Consider the following 19,426-nt stretch of genomic DNA (forward strand, 5'->3'; position numbering starts at 1 on the left):
ATAGACCCGCCCTCTGGGCGGGGCCTAGGCCATATCAGCCCGCCCCCCTCAGCTGACCCCGCGTGGGCCGCAGCGTGGAGCAGGTGGGAAGCGGCGGGTCGGGGGGGACCCGGGTCTCTGCCCCGCGCGCCGCTTCCACGTGAGCCCCCCCCGGCCCCTCGCCCCCAACAGCCCCCCCGCCCCCCCACAGCCCCCCCGGTCCTCTCCCCGCCCCCCCGCTACCCCACAGCCCTCCCCCACAGCCCCCCCGCTACCCCCCATCCTCCCCGCCCCCCCGCCCCCAACTCCCTCCCCGCCCCCCCGGCTGCCCCCAAGTCCCGCCCCCCAACCCCCCCGCGGCTGCCCCCTCCTTTGCCCCCCCAGCCTTCTTATAGGCCCCGCCCCCAGGCACGTGACCGCTCCCCCCCCCCCCCCCCCCCCCCCCCGCTTTCCGGTTCCGGTTCGAGCCCCGCGCGCCGCCCGGGCTGCGGCCGCTGCTGCGCCACGAGCGGGGCCCGCGGGATGGAGCCGCCGGCGCGGGGGGGGCCCGGGAGCCGCCCAGCGGTGAGGGGGGGCGGGGCCGCGGGAGGGGGCGGGGCCGGGGGGCGCACTCGGGGGGCGGGGGCTGGGCCGCGCGGGGGGGGCCCTTAGGCAGGAGACCCCGGGCCTGGGGGGGGCTGGGAACGGGCGTTGGGGCTCCGGCCCCGCTGAACCCCCCCGCCCCCCCATCACACTGCCCCCCCCGCTCCCGCTGCCCCCCCATCACACTGCCCCCCCATCACACTGCCCCCCCTCCCCGTTGTCCACCTGCCCCCCCAGTCCCGCTGCCCCCCCGTTGCCCCCCATGTTCTGCCCCCCCGGTCTCGCTGCCCCCCATTGCCCCCCCCCGCCGTGTCTGCCTTGTTTATGTCCCTCCTGCTCTGTGCTGCCTGGGGGGGCTGGGGGGGGGCGGTGCTGCCAGGCCCCTCCCGGCGCAGTCGGCCGGTGCTGGCCGGTGCCTGGCGGCGCTGCCCCCGCTTGGGGCCGAATGGACCCGCGGCTCCCTAGAGCCCCCCGGGGGCGTTTTGGGGCCCCCCCAGCCCGGGAACGTGGCACAGCTGGGCCCAGTGCGGCAGCCGCGCGTCCTACGGCGCCTCTGCCAATCGGCGCAGCCCCGCAGGGCCCCTGCGACCTGCTAGCGCTCGGGGGGTGCCCCTCGCCCGCTGGGCCCCCCCACAGCTGGCCGGCCTGGCTCTACCTGGACAGGCGCTGCGCTATGGTGGCACCAGGTGCACGGCTCAGGCCTTCTCTGGGGGGTTGGCCAGTGGCCCAACAGGCCTGCGTGTGGCCTGGCTGCGATCGGGGGGCGGGGAGGCGCCCTGGCTTCTCGGCTGCCGCGGGGCCGTCTGTGCGGTTCCTGTTGGCCCCTCCCCCGGGCGCCCGAGGGCCCCTGTCAGCTCCCGGGGCCCGAGCTGGGCTCGGAGGAGCCCGCCTCTGGCAGGTGGCCCCAGCCGGAGCTGGGTGGCTTGCGTCTGCGACTCGGCTCGTGACGTGGGGCTGAGGTTTGTGCCCGACACGCTCGGTGCGTTTTCTCGGCAGGGAGAGGCTGTCGCAGCTCGGGCTGGAGCTGCCAGTTTGCCAGTTGCTCAGGTCTCACGTGGTGTGGGCTGAGGGGGGGGGGGGGGAAGTCGTCATTCCCTCCCCCCCCCCCCACCCCGCACGAAAAGGGAAAACAAGGGGGTTGAAACGTGTAGGCCGGCCTGGTGTCTCCAGGCCAGCGCCATCCTCTGAAATGGCGTTAAACGGCCGTGAGGAATTGGCTGCCTTCCCGGCGGGAGGCAATTGCGTGGCCCTGCGGGCTTGCCTGGCACAGAGGAAGAGCCGCACGGTCCCCGGCGCTGGCTGCCTCTGGGACAGGCCCGCTGGGGAATAGCAGGCGCCGAGGGGCGGCCAGGTTTGGAGCGCAGGGCGGGAAAGCGCCGCGGGTGGCAGGCTAGTCTGGCGCAGGGGTGCAGCTAGGTCTGGGGTGAGGCCGCTGGGGAAACAGCTGCACGTAACGCAGCTCGGGGAGAGCTCGCTCGGCCCTGAGATGCAGCCTGCTCTGGGGAGAAGCAGCCAGGGACCGGTCACGCACGGCGCCGCTGGGAGTGCCCTGCTGGAGCGTTGCCGTTGGGCGCGCTCCCTTATCCGAGGGGGCAGCGCCGGGCTGGAGCGACTCCCGCTGGAACGGGGCCAGGCGCTGGAGCGCGAGCGTCCGGCTGGGCCTCGCACTGACCTTGCAGCCGTGCAAGCCGAGCGGCCGTGTGGGTCCTTATCTCCTCCTCCCCTCCAGGGTCCCGGGACTGGCCGGATCCGGCCTGGCTGGGGACGCTCATGCCGAGGGCCCCTCCGCCAGGGAGCGGGGCCGCGGGGCCTGCGGAAGGAGCCGTGCTCCCAGCCCGAGCAGTGTGAGTCAGGCTCCCCGTGGGCGCTGGCTCCCAGCCACTCCCTGAGCAGGGAGGGAGGAAGGACACATGCCTTCCATCTGGGCTGCTGCCTCCGCCTTGGTGGGCGCCGGGAGCCCAAAGCCAGAGCCCTCCTGGTGGCCCTGGGGAGGCGTTATGTGTGGCTGTTCCTGGCTGCCCCACCCAAGAGGTGGCTGCATCTCCGTGCTGGGCGCATCCTCCAAATGCCTTGGCTGCCCTGCCTGAGCGATGGCTGCCTTGTAGCGTCAGGAGAGCCAGGCCGCTTCGGCTCCATGTGGGGCTGGTCGCCTGTTTCCCCGCCCCAGAAGCGGCTGCATCTCCGGACTGTTGCGTGCCTGCGGGTTGTACGGAGGGACGGGGTTTTCTGCATGCGGCGCCTCCTGCGTGCTGGGATACGGCCCCTCGCCAAGGAGGGTGGCGTCAACTAACGGATGGACCAGGAGAGTCTCCTCAAGCTGCGGGAGTGGGGCCTAGTGGTTAGAGCAGGGTGCGTGGCTCTCTCCGCGGCTTGGGGGCGGTGGAGTCAGAGCCAGCCCAAGTCCTGGCGGGGGGCTGAGTCGGCCGTGCCCCCCCTTTCCTGCATCCAGCCATGCTGACGCCCCCCCGTCTCTCTCCCTGCAGTAGCTGCTCTGCCGCCGCTGCCCCGGCTCAGCGCCATGTCGGAGGGCTGGCTGGACTGCCCCGCCCTGGGGCCTGGATGGAAGCGCCGCGAGGCCTACCGCCGCTCCGGGGCCACCTGCGGACGGACGGACACCTACTACCAGGGGTACGGCCGCTGCTCCCCTTCCTGCGGGGTGGGGGGTGGGGGATCGCGTGCGCCCGAGGCTGAATGGACACGGGGCGGGAGGGGAAACTGAGGCACGAGGCGGAGCCACAACGCTGGGGTTCTGGTGCTGTCCCAGCAGGCCTTGGGCTCCCTGGCTGGCTCCCCTGGGGGTTTCCAGTCCCAGCCTGGTCCAGCCCTGCCTGCCCTTGTGCTCCGTGGGAGAAGAGCTGCCGGCCCCAGCCCTGCAGCTGCCTGCTGAGCCGGGGTGCGTCCGTCTGCAGCTGCAGATAACTCCCCGCCCCCACAGGAAACGGGCTCTGCGGCCGTGCACCTTCCCCCGCAGCCAGCGGGCTGTCGAGCGCGGCTTCTGCGGGGAGCCAGGACTCCTGGCTTCTCGGCCTGGCGCTGGGGGGGGCGCAGTGGGGCAGCGCGGGGGGGCTGGGACGCTGTGCACCCGGATCAGGGCTTGCCTCTTCCCTCCCAGCCCAAGTCCCTCGCGGGCGGGCGCGCTGTTTCGGTTGAAAGCCGCATGTTGTGCAATGAAACCGCCCCCCTTCCCCCTCCGGCGCTGGAGGTGTCCCGTGGGGCGTGCCGTTGTCCCTCCAGCCCGGGGCTGTGGCGAAATGCAGCGGGCCCGTTGGGGGGGGGGAGCGCCTCGCGGGTGCTCCCCGGCTTGGCTAGGCTCCTCGGGCGGGAGGCGGAGGGGAGTTGGCTGGTGGTTGCCACGCTGGGGACGGGCCCGGGGGCTCCGCTCAGCGCTTGCCCCTCTCCCAGCGCCTCTCCGCCTCCCGGGACCGCCCGGCTGGGACGCTCACCGGCCCGGCCCCGGCCCTGGCCTCCCCTTTTGGCCCCCGTCAAACCCGCACCCGGCCGGCCCCGAGGCGAAGCCCTGCCCGGCGCCGGGAGGGGAAACCTGCAGAGCCTGGCTGTACATTTACTAGTCCAAAGGGCAAGGCTGCGCGCCCGGCGGGGTTGGGAACCAGCCTTTCCACTCGCAGCCGGCAGGGCCCGGCCGTGGGGGGTCCAGCCTGGGGAGGCCGCGAGCCAGGCGCTTTGGAGGGGCCGGTGTTCCAGGCTGACTGGGGACCGGAGGGGGCGCCTTCCCCCCCCGCAGGGGGCAGCTGTCACGGGGCAGCCGGCGGGTCCCCGCCGGTGGGCATCTCCTGGCGAGCCTGGGGCTGCCCTGCCCGTGGGGCTTCCAGGTTCCTTCCACCTTGAGATTCCTCCTGTCTTGGGTGAGCCCCGCTGCTCCCTCCTGCTCTGTAGAGAGACGGGCTCTTGGGCGCTCCGTTATCTAGCCCTTGCTGCAGTCTTGCCGGACAGTCGCCCTGTGGCGAGGAGTTCCCCAGGTTCTTTGCACCGCCTGAGAGAACGTGGCCTTCGTGTTCGCTGGCCTGTTCCTCTGGCTCCGGGCAGGTGCCCCGGTGCCATGTTGATTAGTAGCTTTCATGGAGCGCGGTCAGGAGACCCCGCCTGCCTCCCTGAGCCTTCCTGGGTACCCTCACTTTGGCGGGTTGACTCGGCTCATTCCGCAGGCAGGTGCAAGTTCCCGGGGGTGCCCCCGGGCCAGGTTGGACGTGCCCTCCCTGACGTTGGCTCTGTCTCTGCTTCCCCCTCCCGCAGCCCCAACGGGGAGAAGTTTCGCAGCAAGATCGAGCTGACCAGGTTCCTGGGGCCCTCGCAGGACCTGACCCACTTTGACTTCAAGAACGGCGTCCTCCGGGAGCCGCCCCCCAAGGCCCGGGGGCCGGCGGGAGGGGAGGGGCAGACGGTGGGTGCGGCGCTGCGGGGTCGGCCGGGTTTCTCGCTGCCCCAAGCCCTCCGGGTGCCCCGCGGCGCTGTTCAGGGCAGCTGGCTCCGGCAGAAGCTCCGGTCGCCTTCGCGACGGGCCCGAGGCGCGGGCAGGGCCGGGGGGCGGCGGCTCCCACCGGGCCGATTGGGAGCCCGTGTCGGGAGCGAGGCTGCGAGGCAGCGCAACCTGCCCTGTGCTCCGGCATCCCCCCGCCAGCCAGGCCTGGGGAAGGGGGGTGGCGCGGACCCCGGCCCTCCAGAAAAGCGCCTTTCGGCCCGGTTTCCCTCCGCCCAGCTGGAGCCGGGTTAATGGCCTCCCGAGCCGTCCCCACGAGGCCGAGCCGCGGCCGTGCCACCTGGGGCTTTTGTGCTCATGGGGTCACTGCCGGCCGCTCTCCGAGTGGCAGCCCTTCACCCAGTCTAGTGGCTGGCGCAGGGGCTGGGAGCGGCGCGGCGCCGCGGAGGTGGGTGAGGTCTAGTGGTTAGAGCGGGCCGGGCGGGGGGCCGGGAGGCCTGGGGGGTCGGCGATCCCGGGGCAGGCACCACGCAGCCCCCGGCTGAGCTCCTCACCCCGTCTTGCAGGGGGCCAGCGCCCTACCTCCCGCCACACCCGCCTGGCGCCCGCCGCAGGCCAAGAAGGCCCAGAAGAGGCGCCTCTCGCTGTCGGAGCCAGACCCCCCCGAGTCCCCCGAGCGGCCGGCCCCCGAGCAGCAGCCCGTGAAGCCGGAGCCCCCCGAGCAGCTACCCCCGGAGCAGCGGCCTCCCTCCCTCCCGGAGCGACGCCCCCGGAAGCGCCCGGGGCCCCCGCTGGAGCCCCAGGAACCGGTTCAGGATGGCGTCGTGGCGTGAGTCCCTCCCGCCCCGGGAACCCTGCCAGCACTGGGGGGGTGCAGAGCCCCGCCGGGCGCCTGGGAGGGCTGTGCGGGCCAGTGGTTAGAACTGGGGGCAGGGGACTCCCGGGTTCCGTTTGTCCTGGGAGCTGACCCGGTCTCTCTCCCACCTGGGCCGGCCCAGAGCCGCCCCCTCAGCCGCCCTCCTCCGCCTTGCAGGTGCTGCGCCAGCTGCCAGAGCTACTTCCCCGCGGTGCTGCTGCCCAGCCAGAGACGCTGCCGCTGGCTGTGCCCGGACTGCCGAGGTGGGTGAGCGGGGCGGGCGGGTTGTGCCCGGCTGCGGCTTTGCTCAGCCCCCCGGCCCCTCTTCGCCGCACGGCTGGGACCCCAGGCGGCCTGTCCAGCCTCTGCCCCGGCGGCCAGGCCACCTGGTCCCTCCAGCGGTTCTCCAGGGGGGCCGCCCGGTGCCAATCCCGCCTTCTTCCTTTCAGCCCAGAGAAGAGAGTTCAACCGGGAGCAGCGGTTCTTCAAGGTAAGAGCAAGGCCTCGGGCCCCCAGGATTCCAGGCCTCTGTTGCTGGGTGCCGGGTTCCCTCCTGCTCTGGGAGGGGAGCGGGGGCTAGTGGTTGGAGCCGGAGGCTGGAAGCCAGCACTCCTGGGCTGTCTCTCCCTGGACCGGGGTGGGGAGCGCGGGCTAGTGGTTAGAGCCAGGTCTCCTGGCCGCGCTCTCCTGGATCCGGGTGGCGAGCGGGGGCCGGTGGTTAGAGCCAGGGGCTGGGAGGGGAGTGGGGCTAGAGGGGAGGGGTCGGGGGGGTTTCCCTGGCGCCCCCCCAGAGGAGGGGCGGCGGCTGAAGGCCCCGCCCCTCTTGCAGCGGGTGGGCTGCGGGGCCTGCCACGCCTGCCAGCTCCCGGAGGACTGCGGCATCTGCACCGTGTGCGTCGCGCGGGCCAAGACCCCCGAGCTCCGGCTGGGCAGGAAATGCCTCCTGCGCCGCTGCCTGAAAATCGTCAAGAAGGTACCGGCCGCGCCCCCTCCCCCACGGCCCCCGGCTGGCGCCCGGCTCCCCTCACCCCCCTCTCCCGCCCAGGGCTTCGGCTGCGGCGCCTGCCAGGCCTGCCAGGCCACCGAGGACTGCGGCAGCTGCTACGTCTGCCTCCGGCGCCTCAAGCCCGGCCTCAAGCGCCAGTGGAAGTGTCTCAAGCGCCGCTGCCTCAAGAAGAAGGTGGGCGGGGGCGGGGCGGGGGGAAGGCTCGGCCTCGGGGGGGGGGGCCCTGTGAGCGGGTGAGTGCGCCCCTGCCAGGGGGCAGTGTCTCCGACACCCCCCCCACAGCCTGGTGCCCCCTGCCCTGCCCCCTCCAGCACGGCCCCCTCTGCCCCTCCCCATGGCCTGGTGCCCCCTGCCCTGCCCCCTCCAGCATGGCGCCCCTACCTTGCACCCCACAGCCTGGCACCCCTACCCTGCCCCCTCCAGCATGGCGCCCCTACCTTGCACCCCACAGCCTGGCACCCCTACCCCTGCCGCACCCCCCAGCCTGGTGCCCCCTGCCCTGCCGCCCCCCAGCACGGCCCCCTCTGCCCCTCCCCATGGCCTGGTGCCCCCACCCCTGCCCTGACCCCCATAGCCCAGTGCCTCCTGCCCCCCCACGCCCCCCTGCCTCGCCCCCCCCCCCCCCCCCCACTGCTCTGCCCAGCGCCCCCCTTCCAGCCGGGCCCCAGCTGTGCTGACGTCTCTTCTGCGCAGCAGAAAGCGGTGGTGGCAAAGAAGGCAGGGTACGGCCCCCGGAAACTGACCGTGGTGAGTACCCAGCATGCCCTGCTGCCCTGGCGGGGTGGGCCGGGGGCAGCGTGGGGGTGGATTCCCAGCATGCCCTGTGGCCGGCCGGCGTAGGGGGGAGGGGGCTGGGTGTTGTTTCCCAGCGTGCGGGGGCGGACGGAGGTGCCCCCTGCGGGGGGGGACACACCCGCTTCCTGGCCTGCCCCAGCATGGGTCATTGTCCCCGTATCCCCCGCGGGGAGCCCCCGAGCGCGCCCCCCCCGTGTGCGGAATCAACGCTGTTCCGTGCGCATGGGCCCACCAGCAGTAACGCCGGCTGCCGGCTGGGTGGCGCCCCAGCGCCCGTCCACAGCGCACGGCTGCCCTGGCCCTCGCCGGCTCTCGGCACCGGCGGGGTCTGCCCCTTCGCACGCGCTCGCTGCCCTAGAGCGGGAGGGGAGGCCTGGGGCGAGTGGGTAGAGCAGGGGGCCGGGCCGTGCTCCGGGGCGTCTCCATCTCTCTCTCACGCCCCCTTCCTCCTTTTCTTCCTTCCGCCTTTCCCTGGTGCCTCCCTGCCCTCAGGACGGGCCCCCCGCCAAGCCCCCGCTCGCCACTGGCCGGCGCCGCAGGAGGCTGCCCGCGGGTGGGCCCAGCGCTGTGAGTGGGCGTGAGCCATGGGGAGCGCCTCTGGGAGCGCCGGGCCGGGGGGCTGGGAGGTGTAGTGGTCAGAGCCAGGGGTGGTGGCAGGAGCCAGGACTCCCGGGATCTCCCCCCGCTCTGGGAGGGGGAGTGGGGTGTAGTGGTCAGAGCCGGGTGGAGCTGGGAGCCAGGACTCCTGGGATCTCCCCCCGCTCTGGGAGGAGGAGTGGGGTGTAGTGGTCAGAGCTGGGTGGAGCCAGGACTCCCGGGATCTCCCCCCGCTCTGGGAGGGGGAGTGGGGTGTAGTGGTCAGAGCCGGGTGGGGCTGGGGGCCAGGACTCCTGGGATCTCCCCTCGCTCTGGGAGGGGGAGTGGGGTGTAGTGGTCAGAGCCGGGTGGGGCTGGGGGCCAGGACTCCCGGGATCTCCCCCCGCTCTGGGAGGGGGAGTGGGGTGTAGTGGTCAGAGCCGGGTGGGGCTGGGGGCCAGGACTCCCGGGATCTTCCCCTGCTCTGGGAGGGGGAGTGGGGTGTAGTGGTGAGAGCCGGGTGGGGCTGGGGGCCAGGACTCCCGGGATCTCCCCCGCTCTGGGAGGGGGAGTGGGGTGTAGTGGTGAGAGCCGGGTGGGGCTGGGAGCCACGACTCCCGGGATCTCCCCTCGCTCTGGGAGGGGGAGTGGGGTGTAGTGGTGAGAGCCGGGTGGGGCTGGGAGCCACGACTCCCGGGATCTCCCCCGCTCTGGGAGGGGGAGTGGGGTGTAGTGGTCAGAGCCGGGTGGGGCTGGGGGCCAGGACTCCCGGGATCTCCCCCGCTCTGGGAGGGGGAGTGGGGTGTAGTGGTCAGAGCCGGGTGGGGCTGGGGGCCAGGACTCCTGGGATCTCCCCCCGCTCTGGGAGGGGGAGTGGGGTGTAGTGGTCAGAGCCGGGTGGGGCTGGGGGCCAGGACTCCCGGGATCTCCCCCGCTCTGGGAGGGGGAGTGGGGTGTAGTGGTCAGAGCCGGGTGGGGCTGGGGGCCAGGACTCCCGGGATCTCCCCCGCTCTGGGAGGGGGAGTGGGGTGTAGTGGCGAGAGCCGGGGCGTGGCTGACACTGGCTGTGTGTGTGCCGGGGGGGCCCGTGGGGCAGGGCTGCGGGTGGGCTTTGCTCTAGCTCTGTCCTTCTGCCGCCTGTCTGTCCTGCTGTCCAGCGAGCGCCTCTTCTCCTCCTCCTCTGTCTCCGCCAGGCCGGCCTGGCCCCTGAGCCTCGGCGCCGTAAGCGATTCGCCGCGGCCGCAGCCGCTTCAGTGAGTGCAACGCCGGCCCCCCACCCGGCTGCTCTGCGCAGGGCCCCCCCGAGTCCTGGTGCTCTCCCTGGCTCGGGGAGGGGAGCGGGGCCTAGTGGTTAGAGCCGTTGGGGGGTGGGAGCCAGGACGCCTGGGTTCTGCGTCTCATTGGGGTCCCTTCCCTTGGCAGTGGGGACATGCTGGGGACTGTGTGACACTGTGGGGGTGGGGCGGGAACCCCAGCACCCCCAGACCCCTAAGCAGGGCTCCCCCCCACCAGCCTCAGCTCCGCCCACCTCCTGAACTGGGCTGGGCCCTGTAGGGGGTGGGCGGGGCCTGCTGGCCCCTCCCCGCCGTGGGGCAGCTGTGCATGGGCTCCTCCGGGATCCACCCTGCATTGTGGGGAGGCGAGACCCAGGCGTCTGGGGGTGGGGAAGGGTCCTCGCCGCTCAGCCCCCCCCTCCTTTGCCTCCTCCAGAAATGGAAGCCGTCGCTGGAGCGAGACCCCGGCAGCCTCCCGGGCGCCCGCCGCAGGGTGCGTTTGGGCGGGGCTGGGGGGAGTGGGGGCTAATGGTCAGAGCGGGGGCTGGGAGCCAGGGCTGCTGGGTTCCTTGGTCCCCCGGGGCCAGTCTTGGTGCGCTCGGCAGCCTGGTCGGGAGGGCTGCACCCCCAATGTCAGGCCTGGGGGAGCGGGGCCTGCCCCTCGGCGTGCCCGTCGCTGGACCTGGGCTGGGGGTGGACCCCTCTCCCCTGTCCCCCAGAAACAGCTGGGCAAAGCCAAGGAGAAGAAGAAGCCGGGTCGGCCGCCCAAACACTCCAGCGCCAGGGCCCGGAGCGGCCAGGTGAGTGAGCCGCGGGGGGGCGGGCACCTGGGCTCTGTCCCTGGCCTGGGGAGGCAGTGGGGACTAGTGGTTAGTGCAGGGGCGCCCTGGGTTCTCTCCCCCGCTGGCTGGGGGAGGCTCCCTCCCGGCCATACCCCCCTGGGTCATGGGGAAGCCCCCCTGCGCCCGGCCCTGGGTCTGCTGGCGTTTGCCTGGCCCCGGGTGCGGCGTTCCAGGAGAGCCGGCCCCGGGCAGGGTCCCCCTGACGCCGTCCCTGCGCGGAATAACTGGCAGGCCGGGCACCGAGGGGCAGACCTGGATCTCTGGGAGCCGCCCAAGCGCCTGCTCCAGCCGGCAGGTCCCCCCCGGCGCGGGGACCCACCGGCCGGACAGGCGCTTGCGGGGGGGCCGGGAGGCTGTAGCTTGCGCCCGGCGCGGGAGGGAGGGGAACGCCAGGCCCCCAAAGCTGCTGGCAGGGAGGCTCTGAGCGCCGGCGATGGAACCTTGTCCCCTAGGCTAGGGCACAGGGCCGGCTGTGGCTCTGTCGGGGGGGGGGGGGGGCGGTCGCTGGGCCGTGGCTCTGTTCAGTGGGGAGGGGCGTCGATGGGCCGTGGCTCTGCCGGGGGGGGGTTGCTTGTCTGTGGCTCTGTCGTGGGCTGTCGCTAGGCTGTGGCTCTGCCCGGGGGAAGGGGGGGGGGCTCGCTGGGCTGTGGCTCTGTTGAGGGCGGTCGCTTGGCCGTGGCTCTGTAGGGGTGGGGGATCGCTGGGCCGTGGCTCTGCCCGGGGGGCTCGCTTGGCCGTGGCTCTGTTGGGGGGGTCGCTGGGCCGTAGCTCTGCCCGGGCTGTGGCTCTGTTGCGGGGGATTGCTTGGCTGTGGCTCTGTCGGGGGGGGGGGTCGCTGGGCCGTGGCTCTTCGGGGGGGGGGGTCCGTTGGCTGTGGCTCTGTTGCGGGGGATTGCTTGGCTGTGGCTCTGTCGGGGGGGGGGTCGCTGGGCCGTGGCTCTTCGGGGGGGGGTCCGTTGGCTGTGGCTCTGTTGCGGGGGATTGCTTGGCTGTGGCTCTGTCGGGGGGGGGGGTCGCTGGGCCGTGGCTCTTCGGGGGGGGGGGCGGTTGCTGGGCCGTGGCTCTGCCAGGGGGTCGATGGGCTGTGGCTCTGTTGGAGGCTGGGACGGGGGTCGATGGGCCGTGGCTCTGCTGGGGGGGGGCTCGCTGGGCCGTGGCTCTGCGGGGGGGGCTCGCTGGGCCGTGGCACTGCGGGGGGGGGTCGCTGGGCCGGGCTCTGCGGGGGGGGGGGGCGGGGGGGCGTGGCTCCCCCGCGCTCTGACCCGTCTCCTCTGCCCGCGGCAGCCCTGCTCCAAGAGCCGGCGGAGCCGCAAGTGCGGGGAGTGCGAGGCCTGCCTGCTGAGAGCCGACTGCGGCCGCTGCGACTTCTGCCGCGACAAGCCCAAGTTCGGCGGCGAGAACCTCAAGCGCCAAAAGTGCCGGTGGAGACAATGTCTGCGCTACGCCATGGTGGGTGCCTGCCCGGCGCCCGGGGGGGGGGGGGGGGGCGCGGTGCTGCCGCGCGTCAGAGGGCCGAGACCCGGCTGGCGGGACTCCGGATTGGCTCCCAGTGGGCGGGGCTCACCCTGACTGGCGGGGCTCCGGATTGGCTCCGAGTGGGCGGGGCTCACCCAGGCTGGCGGGGGCTCCGGATTGGCTCCGAGTGGCGGGGCTCACCCTGACTGGCGGGGCTCCGGATTGGCTCCGAGTGGGCGGGGCTCACCCAGGCTGGCGTGGCTCCGGATTGGCTCCCAGTGGGCGGGGCTCACCCTGACTGGCGGGGCTCCGGATTGGCTCCTGCACATGGGACTCACCCAGGCTGGCGTGGCTCCGGATTGGCTCCGAGTGGGCGGGGCTCACCCAGGCTGGCGTGGCTCCGGATTGGCTCCGAGTGGGCGGGGCTCACCCAGGCTGGCGTGGCTCCGGATTGGCTCCGAGTGGGCGGGGCTCACCCAGGCTGGCGTGGCTTCGGATTGGCTCCGAGTGGGCGGGGCTCACCCAGGCTGGCGTGGCTCCGGATTGGCTTGGGCGTGGCAGGGGCTGTAGCTCTGGCAGGCTCTGGGCTGGGATCCCCCCTGCCCCTGGGACTCCCAGCTGGAGCCTGAGGGGCCCATCGCGCTGCGGGGGGCTCTCAGGCCTGGTGTCCCGTGGATGTGGGACGGGTCACATAGCTAGTTGGGGTGGGGCTCTTCCCTCCTGGCCCGGAGGCCCATGGCTGCTCATGCCGCCTGTGTCCTGCCCTCTTGCTCCACCCATCTTGCGGCAGGGAGTTCCACAGGTTCTGTGCCCAAAGCTGCGGGGGGTTTAGGCGCCGAGCTCCCAGGGCGTCAGGAGTCGGGTTGGGCTTTAGCAGTTGGAGAGATGGGGCCGGTTCCTGCAGGGACTAAAGGGTCCTGAGACGGCTCTCCCCTGGCTCTGTGAGGAGAGTGGGGTGTAGTGGTTACAGCAGCGGCCTGGGTGCCAGGGCTCTGGGAGGGTGTGTGAGGTTAGGAAGGCAGGTGCCCAGAGGCCGTGGGGATGGGCAGGACCGGGCCGACTCTCTCGCTCTCCCTGTCTCTCTCTCTCTCTCCGGCTGGCCGCCTGCCCGGCTCTCTCTCTCTCCCTCTCTTTCCCTTTCCCCAGAAGCGGCTGCTGCCCATGGTGTGGAGCCGGGGGCTGGCGGAGGAGGGGGCGGGGGCGCTGGCCCCCCGGAAGGCCTGGAGGCGGAGGAACGGCCGCAGCCGCCAGCCGGCCCGGATCAAGCAGGTGGGGCGGCGGGTCAAGGGGAGCGGCCAGCAGCGCTGGGCTCGGGGCAGTGCCCTGCCGCAGGTAACTACCTCCCCCTGCCCCGCCCCGGCGGCCTGCCCCCCGCCCGCCCGGCCAGCCCCGCCCCCGGCCCCTCCGGCCTGGCGCTCGCCCCGGGGCACGGACTCGCGCTCTTCTCTCTTTCTTCCTCCGCTCTGCCTGCCGGCCCGGTTCCCGCCCAGCCCTGGCTGTGGGAGGGGAGTGGGGTCTAGTGGTTAGAGCCAGTCGGGGTGCAGGAGCCAGGGGGTCTGGGGCTCTCCATGACTTCTGGGGTCAGGCTCCCCCTGCCTGCTTGTCCCCATTAGGACTTGGGGCGGTGACAGCCTGTGTGTGTGGGGGGAGGAAGGGCGAGTGGAGTCGCTGGGGGTGGTGGGGTTTGTCTGGGGGGCGAGTTCATGTCGCTTCTCCCACAGGTTGCCCGGATTCAGCCCTCCGGAGTGGGGGGGGGGGGAAGGGCAGCTCCGTCTGGGCGGGGGTGGTCAGAGCTGGGGGGCTCGATCCTGAACTCCTGAGCTCTGGGAGGGGAATGGAGTCTGGTGGGTTCGGGCGGGAGGTTCTTTGCCTGGCACCCAGAGGGCAGCGGGCACTAGTGGCGGGAGCAGGTGTCGCTGGGGCCCGGCCGCCCGGGTTCTCGCGGCTCTGGGAGGGCAGCGGGCGCTAGCGGCGGGGAGCAGGCGTCGCTGGGGCCCGGCCGCCCGGGTTCTCGCGGCTCTGGGAGGGCAGCGGGCGCTAGCGGCGGGAGCAGGCGTCGCTGGGGCCCGGCCGCCCGGGTTGTCGCGGCTCTGGGAGGGCAGCGGGCGCTAGCGGCGGGAGCAGGCGTCGCTGGGGCCCGGCCGCCCGGGTTCTCGCGGCTCTGGGAGGGCAGCGGGCGCTAGCGGCGGGAGCAGGCGGCGCTGGGGCCCGGCCGCCCGGGTTCTCCTGGCTCTGGGGGGGGCAGCAGGCGCTAGCGGCGGGAGCAGGCGTCGCTGGGGCCCGGCCGCCCGGGTTCTCGCGGCTCTGGGAGGGCAGCGGGCGCTAGTGGTGGGAGCAGGCGTCGCTGGGGCCCGGCCGCCTGGGTTGTCGCGGCTCTGGGAGGGCAGCGGGCGCTAGCGGAGGGAGCAGGCGTCGCTGGGGCCCGGCGCCCGGGTTGTCGCGGCTCTGGGAGGGCAGCGGGCGCTAGCGGCGGGAGCAGGCGTCGCTGGGGGCCCGGCCGCCCGGGTTGTCGCGGCTCTGGGAGGGCAGCGGGCGCTAGCGGCGGGAGCAGGCGTCGCTGGGGCCCGGCCGCCCGGGTTCTCGCGGCTCAGGGAGGGCAGCGGGCGCTAGCGGCGGGAGCAGGCGTCGCTGGGGCCCGGCCGCCCGGGTTGTCGCGGCTCTGGGAGGGCAGCGGGCGCTAGCGGCGGGAGCAGGCGTCGCTGGGGCCCGGCCGCCCGGGTTCTCGCGGCTCAGGGAGGGCAGCGGGCGCTAGCGGCGGGAGCAGGCGTCGCTGGGGCCGGCCCGCCCGGGTTGTCGCGGCTCTGGGAGGGCAGCGAGCGCTAGCGGCGGGAGCAGGCGTCGCTGGGGCCCGGCCGCCCGGGTTGTCGCGGCTCTGGGAGGGCAGCGGGCGCTAGCGGCGGGAGCAGGCGTCGCTGGGGCCCGGCCGCCCGGGTTCTCCGGCTCTGGGAGGGCAGCGGGGGGGTAGCGGCGGGAGCAGGCGTCGCTGGGGCCCGGCCGCCCGGGTTGTCGCGGCTCTGGGAGGGCAGCGGGCGCTAGCGGCGGGGAGCAGGCGTCGCTGGGGCCCGGCCGCCCGGGTTCTCGCGGCTCTGGGAGGGGCAGCGGGGCGCTAGCGGCGGGAGCAGGCGTCGCTGGGGCCCGGCCGCCCGGGTTCTCCGGCTCTGGGAGGGCAGCGGGGGGGTAGCGGCGGGAGCAGGCGTCGCTGGGGCCCCGGCCGCCCGGGTTCTCGCGGCTCTGGGAGGGCAGCGGGCGCTAGCGGCGGGAGCAGGCGTCGCTGGGGCCCGGCCGCCCGGGTTCTCCGGCTCTGGGAGGGCAGCGGGCGCTAGCGGCGGGGAGCAGGCGTCGCTGGGGCCCGGCCGCCTGGGTTCTCCGGCTCTGGGAGGGCAGCGGGCGCTAGCGGCGGGGAGCAGGCGTCGCTGGGGCCCGGCCGCCCGGGTTCTCCGGCTCTGGGAGGGCAGCGGGCCGCTAGCGGCGGGAGCAGGCGTCGCTGGGGCCCGGCCGCCCGGGTTCTCCGGCTCTGGGGGAGCAGCGGGGGGTAGCGGGGGGAGCAGCGTTCTCGCAGGCCCTGCGGGGCGTGGCTGGGGGGCCGTTCCGCCCTGACGCTGCCTGTGCCCGCAGGAGAAGCAGTACCCGCCGGGGGGGGAGCTGCGCTTCCTGGCCGAGAAGGGGGTCACCGAGGCGCCGGGGCAGCTGGTGCTGCTGAAGGACCGGCCGGGCCCCGACTTTGTCCTGCTGCGGGACCCCCCCCCGGGCTTCCCCCTCCTGCTGCAGCACGTGAAGGAGGAGCCGGCCACGCCCCCGCCCCCTGGCCGCCTGGAGGTGAGGGGGGCCGGCGGGGGGTCCCCCAGTCCCTGGAGCGGCTCGGGGCCAGCCCGCCCCCCCGGCGCTGCCCGCTCAGCCCTGCCCCGTCTCTCCCCCTGCAGGAGCCGGCCCCCCCACTGCTGCTCCCTGGCTCACCCCCCGTGAAGCAGGAGAAGCTGGAGCCGGGATGGGACCTCGCACCGGTGAGATGTGACGGGGGGAGGGGGCGCTAGAGTCTGCGGCCTGCCCAGCACTGGCCCTCGTGGCCCCCCCGCTCTAACCACTGGCCCCCGCTCCCCTCCCGGCGCTGGAGAGAACCCGGGCACCCGGCCCCCCCCCCCACTCTAACCACTGGCCCCCGCTCCCCTCCCGGCGCCGGAGAGAACCCGGGCACCCGGCCCCCCCCCCCGCTCTAACCACTGGCCCCCGCTCCCCTCCCGGCGCCGGAGAGAACCCGGGCACCCGGCCCCCCCCCGCTCTAACCACTGGCCCCCGCTCCCCTCCCGGCACCGGAGAGAACTCGGGCACCCGGCCCCCCCCCCCGCTCTAACCACTGGGCCCCGCTCCCCTCCCGGCGCCGGAGAGAACCCGGGCACCCGGCCCCCCCCCCCGCTCTAACCACTGGGCCCCGCTCCCCTCCCGGCGCCGGAGAGAACCCGGGCACCCGGCCCCCCCCCCGCTCTAACCACTGGGCCCCGCTCCCCTCCCGGCGCCGGAGAGAACCCGGGCACCCGGCCCCCCCCCCCCGCTCTAACCACTGGGCCCCGCTCCCCTCCCGGCGCCGGAGAGAACCCGGGCACCCGGCCCCCCCCCCCCGCTCTAACCACTGGGCCCCGCTCCCCTCCCGGCGCCGGAGAGAACCCGGGCACCCGGCCCCCCCCCCGCTCTAACCACTGGGCCCCGCTCCCCTCCCGGCGCCGGAGAGAACCCGGGCACCCGGCCCCCCCCCCCGCTCTAACCACTGGGCCCCGCTCCCCTCCCGGCGCCGGAGAGAACCCGGGCACCCGGCCCCCCCCCCGCTCTAACCACTGGGCCCCGCTCCCCTCCCGGCGCCGGAGAGAACCCGGGCACCCGGCCCCCCCCCCGCTCTAACCACTGGGCCCCGCTCCCCTCCCGGCGCCGGAGAGAACCCGGGCACCCGGCCCCCCGCTCTAACCACTGGGCCCCGCTCCCCTCCCGGCGCCGGAGGAAGAGTCCTGGCTCCCAGCCTCCCCGGCCCATGTTCCCCTGGGAGCTGGGCTTCCTCGGGGCTCACCCCTCTCCCTTGCAGGTGCCGGCCCGGGCGCCCCTGCGGATGGAGGGGCGGGGGCTGGCCAGGGAGCTGGTGGTTCTGGACCCGGATGACGAGGAAGAGGAGGAGCGCACCCCAGTGGTGAGGGGGGCACAGGGATGGGGTGGCCATGAGAGCAGTTCTGGGGGCACTGGGGACTGGCACTGGGGGGTGGGGGCAGTTCTGGGGGGACCCCGGGGCAGCGATCGGGGGGAAAGCTGTTGCAGCAGGTGCATGGTGCAGGACAGTGGGGGGGAGGCGTCTGGTGCAGGGGGGCACCAGGCAGTGGGTCGGGGAGTGGCCCCAGGCGGAGTTGGGAGATGGGGGGGGGGTCTGGTGCAGGGAGGCAGCGGGCGGGGGAGGGGCCCGGGCGGAGTTGGGGGGTGGGCGCAGGGAGGCAGTGGGCGGGGGGGGGGGGCCCGGGCGGGGTTGGGGGCTGAGGGGGTCCTGGTGCAGGAAGGCAGCGGGTGGGGGGCGGGCGCAGGGAGGCAGCGGGTGGGGGAGGGGCCTGGGCGGGGTTGGGGGGCGGGCGCAGGGAGGCAGCGGGCGGGGGAGGGGCCTGGGCGGGGTTGGGGGGCGGGCGCAGGGAGGCAGCGGGTGGGGGGGGCCCGGGCGGGGTTGGGGGGCGGGCGCAGGGAGGCAGCGGGCGGGGGAGGGGCCCGGATGAGGTTGGGGGGCGGGCGCAGGAAGGCAGCGGGCGGGGGGAGGCCCGGACGAGGTTGGGGGGCGGGCGCAGGGAGGCAGCGGGCGGGGGGGGGCTGGGCGGGGCCGGGGGGCGGGGCCCAGTTGGCGCGGTGCCCGCTCACCCCCTAACCCTCCCCCCATGCCCGCAGATCATGGAGATCTACAGCCTGGGGGCGCTGGCGGGCCGGGCGCCCCTGGACCCGGTGCTGCGGGAGTTCCTGGCCGAGCTGCAGGAGATCCCCCTGCCCGCGCACTGGGAGGTGCTGCCCCCCCTGGGCGGCCCGGACCTGCGGCTGGTGCAGCGCTCGTCCCGCTCCACCATGGCCTCCACCGTGATCCACATCCGCCCCGGGCTCTTCTTCCAGGTGGTGGCGCGCCAGCTGCCCGTGCCCCCCGAGCACGAGGTCTACGCCACCCACCCCGCCCGCCTCACCACGGTGGACGAGGTGGTGGAGCTGATCTGCGACCTGGAGGCCTATCGCCTCTGCCCCGGCTGGCCGGCCGGCTGGCACGCCGGGCAGCGCTCCCAGGCCTGCGACGTGCTGGTCTACTCGGGCTGCTGCCCCCAGTGCCGCCTCAACCCCTGGCCCTCGGGCAGCGCCGGCCCCTAGCGCCCCCGCCCCACAGAGCTTCTATTTTTGACACTGGAATGGCTGGACCCTGCCGGGTTGGGGGGCAGGTGGGGGGAGGGGACCAGTTTTTCTTTGGTGGTTTGTCCCCCCCGCCCACGGCTGGGGGGGCTGGAGGGACCCCCCACCCCGGGGCACAGGAGGCGCGTTGATTTCTTCCACCCCCCAGCTGGAGAGCCCCCTCCCTCCGCAGTGACCTGTGGGCCTTGGATTTCGGATGCATCTTAATTGCTTTAACCCCCCCGGCACTAGCCTGGCCCGTCCACCTCCCCCGCCCTTTGGGGGGCAGACCCACGGCCGCTTCTCTCCCCGGGCTATTGCTTCATCTCCATCGAGGGGTCCCCTTTCCTTCCTCCCGGTAAAGTTTAGGTTCCTGTTTTAAAACTTGAATTTTTCACGGGCTGTTGATTTATTTTTCGGCTGGGGGGGGGGGGGCGGGGCAGCCCCGGGGGGGCTGGGTGGAGGACACGGGTTGCTCTGGGGGGGCCGAGCCGGCCCCCGGGCTGCCCGCCCTCCCCGACAGTCAGAGGCAAGTGCTAATTTCAGGGAGTTTCTGCCGAAGCCATAGCTGCGTTCTGGTTGGGGGGCAGCGTCTCCCCCCCGGTGGCTGGGGTGGGGGGCAGGGTGTGACGCACAGACCCCCAAGCCCCCACCCTGGCCAGGGTTAGTTCTGTTCTTTCTTCCCCCTCCCCCGCGCACAAAAAATGCGAAAATTTACCCCCCCCCCCCCCAGAAACTGGTCTCTATTTTTTTTATGTATTAAAAGTTTTAATGAGTAGATCAGCGCCGGCTCCTGCCTCTGCTTCCAGGGGTTGGGAGGGGAGGGCCCCCCCGGGCCAGGGCGCCCCCCCCACCCAGGCCAGGTACAGGGAAGCCTCCCCTCTGGGCTCACTGGCCCGCGGCAGGCGTTTACCCTGGCGGCCCCCCGTCCCCGCCCGCGCGGTTCCCCAAAGAGCTCGGTCCGGCTGCACGCTGGGTGGGAGGAAGAGAAGCCCCTGGGGAAACTGAGGCACGGGGGGACGGGATTGGCTTGTCACTGGTGCAGATGCTCAGTGTTTTGGGGTGGGGGTGCCGCAGCCCCCTTGTGACAGAGCCGGGCTGGATTTGAGCACATCCCCAAGCAGAGCCTGGGGGTCCCTGCGCCCGGGCCTGGCCCTCGATGCGGAGTTCCCAGGAGGAGGAGAAGAGGGAGGCCGAAGAGCAGCAGCGATTTCATGGTGTCCGATGGGGCGTCTGAGCTGCCGC

At 74.1% G+C, this 19,426-nt stretch overlaps 1 protein-coding gene across 19 annotated transcripts; it reads left to right on the forward strand.

The window, feature by feature from the left end:
* The first annotated feature begins 62 nt into the window (after window positions 1-62).
* On the forward strand, window positions 63-18,961 carry LOC142823716 (methyl-CpG-binding domain protein 1-like). 19 transcript variants are annotated; one of them, XM_075914937.1, is made up of 19 exons: window positions 63-83; window positions 3,045-3,189; window positions 4,813-4,960; window positions 5,563-5,825; window positions 6,030-6,115; window positions 6,302-6,342; window positions 6,682-6,825; window positions 6,898-7,032; window positions 7,552-7,605; window positions 8,146-8,220; window positions 9,423-9,482; window positions 9,940-9,996; window positions 10,223-10,303; window positions 11,630-11,794; window positions 12,947-13,132; window positions 15,416-15,616; window positions 15,721-15,801; window positions 16,869-16,970; window positions 17,702-18,961. In XM_075914937.1, the coding sequence occupies exons 2-19, from the start codon at window positions 3,080-3,082 to the stop codon at window positions 18,161-18,163; spliced, it is 2,451 nt and encodes an 816-aa protein (XP_075771052.1). In that variant the 5' UTR covers window positions 63-83; window positions 3,045-3,079; the 3' UTR covers window positions 18,164-18,961. The 19 variants fall into 19 exon arrangements, with proteins under 19 accessions (XP_075771052.1, XP_075771050.1, XP_075771059.1 ...); XM_075914935.1 differs by lacking the exon at window positions 63-83 and adding an exon at window positions 416-543; XM_075914938.1 differs by lacking the exon at window positions 63-83 and adding an exon at window positions 1,498-1,520.
* Window positions 18,962-19,426: the final 465 nt, after the last annotated feature.

Source organism: Pelodiscus sinensis, unplaced genomic scaffold (genome assembly GCF_049634645.1).
Source record: "Pelodiscus sinensis isolate JC-2024 unplaced genomic scaffold, ASM4963464v1 ctg59, whole genome shotgun sequence".
Lineage (NCBI taxonomy): Eukaryota > Metazoa > Chordata > Testudines > Trionychidae > Pelodiscus > Pelodiscus sinensis.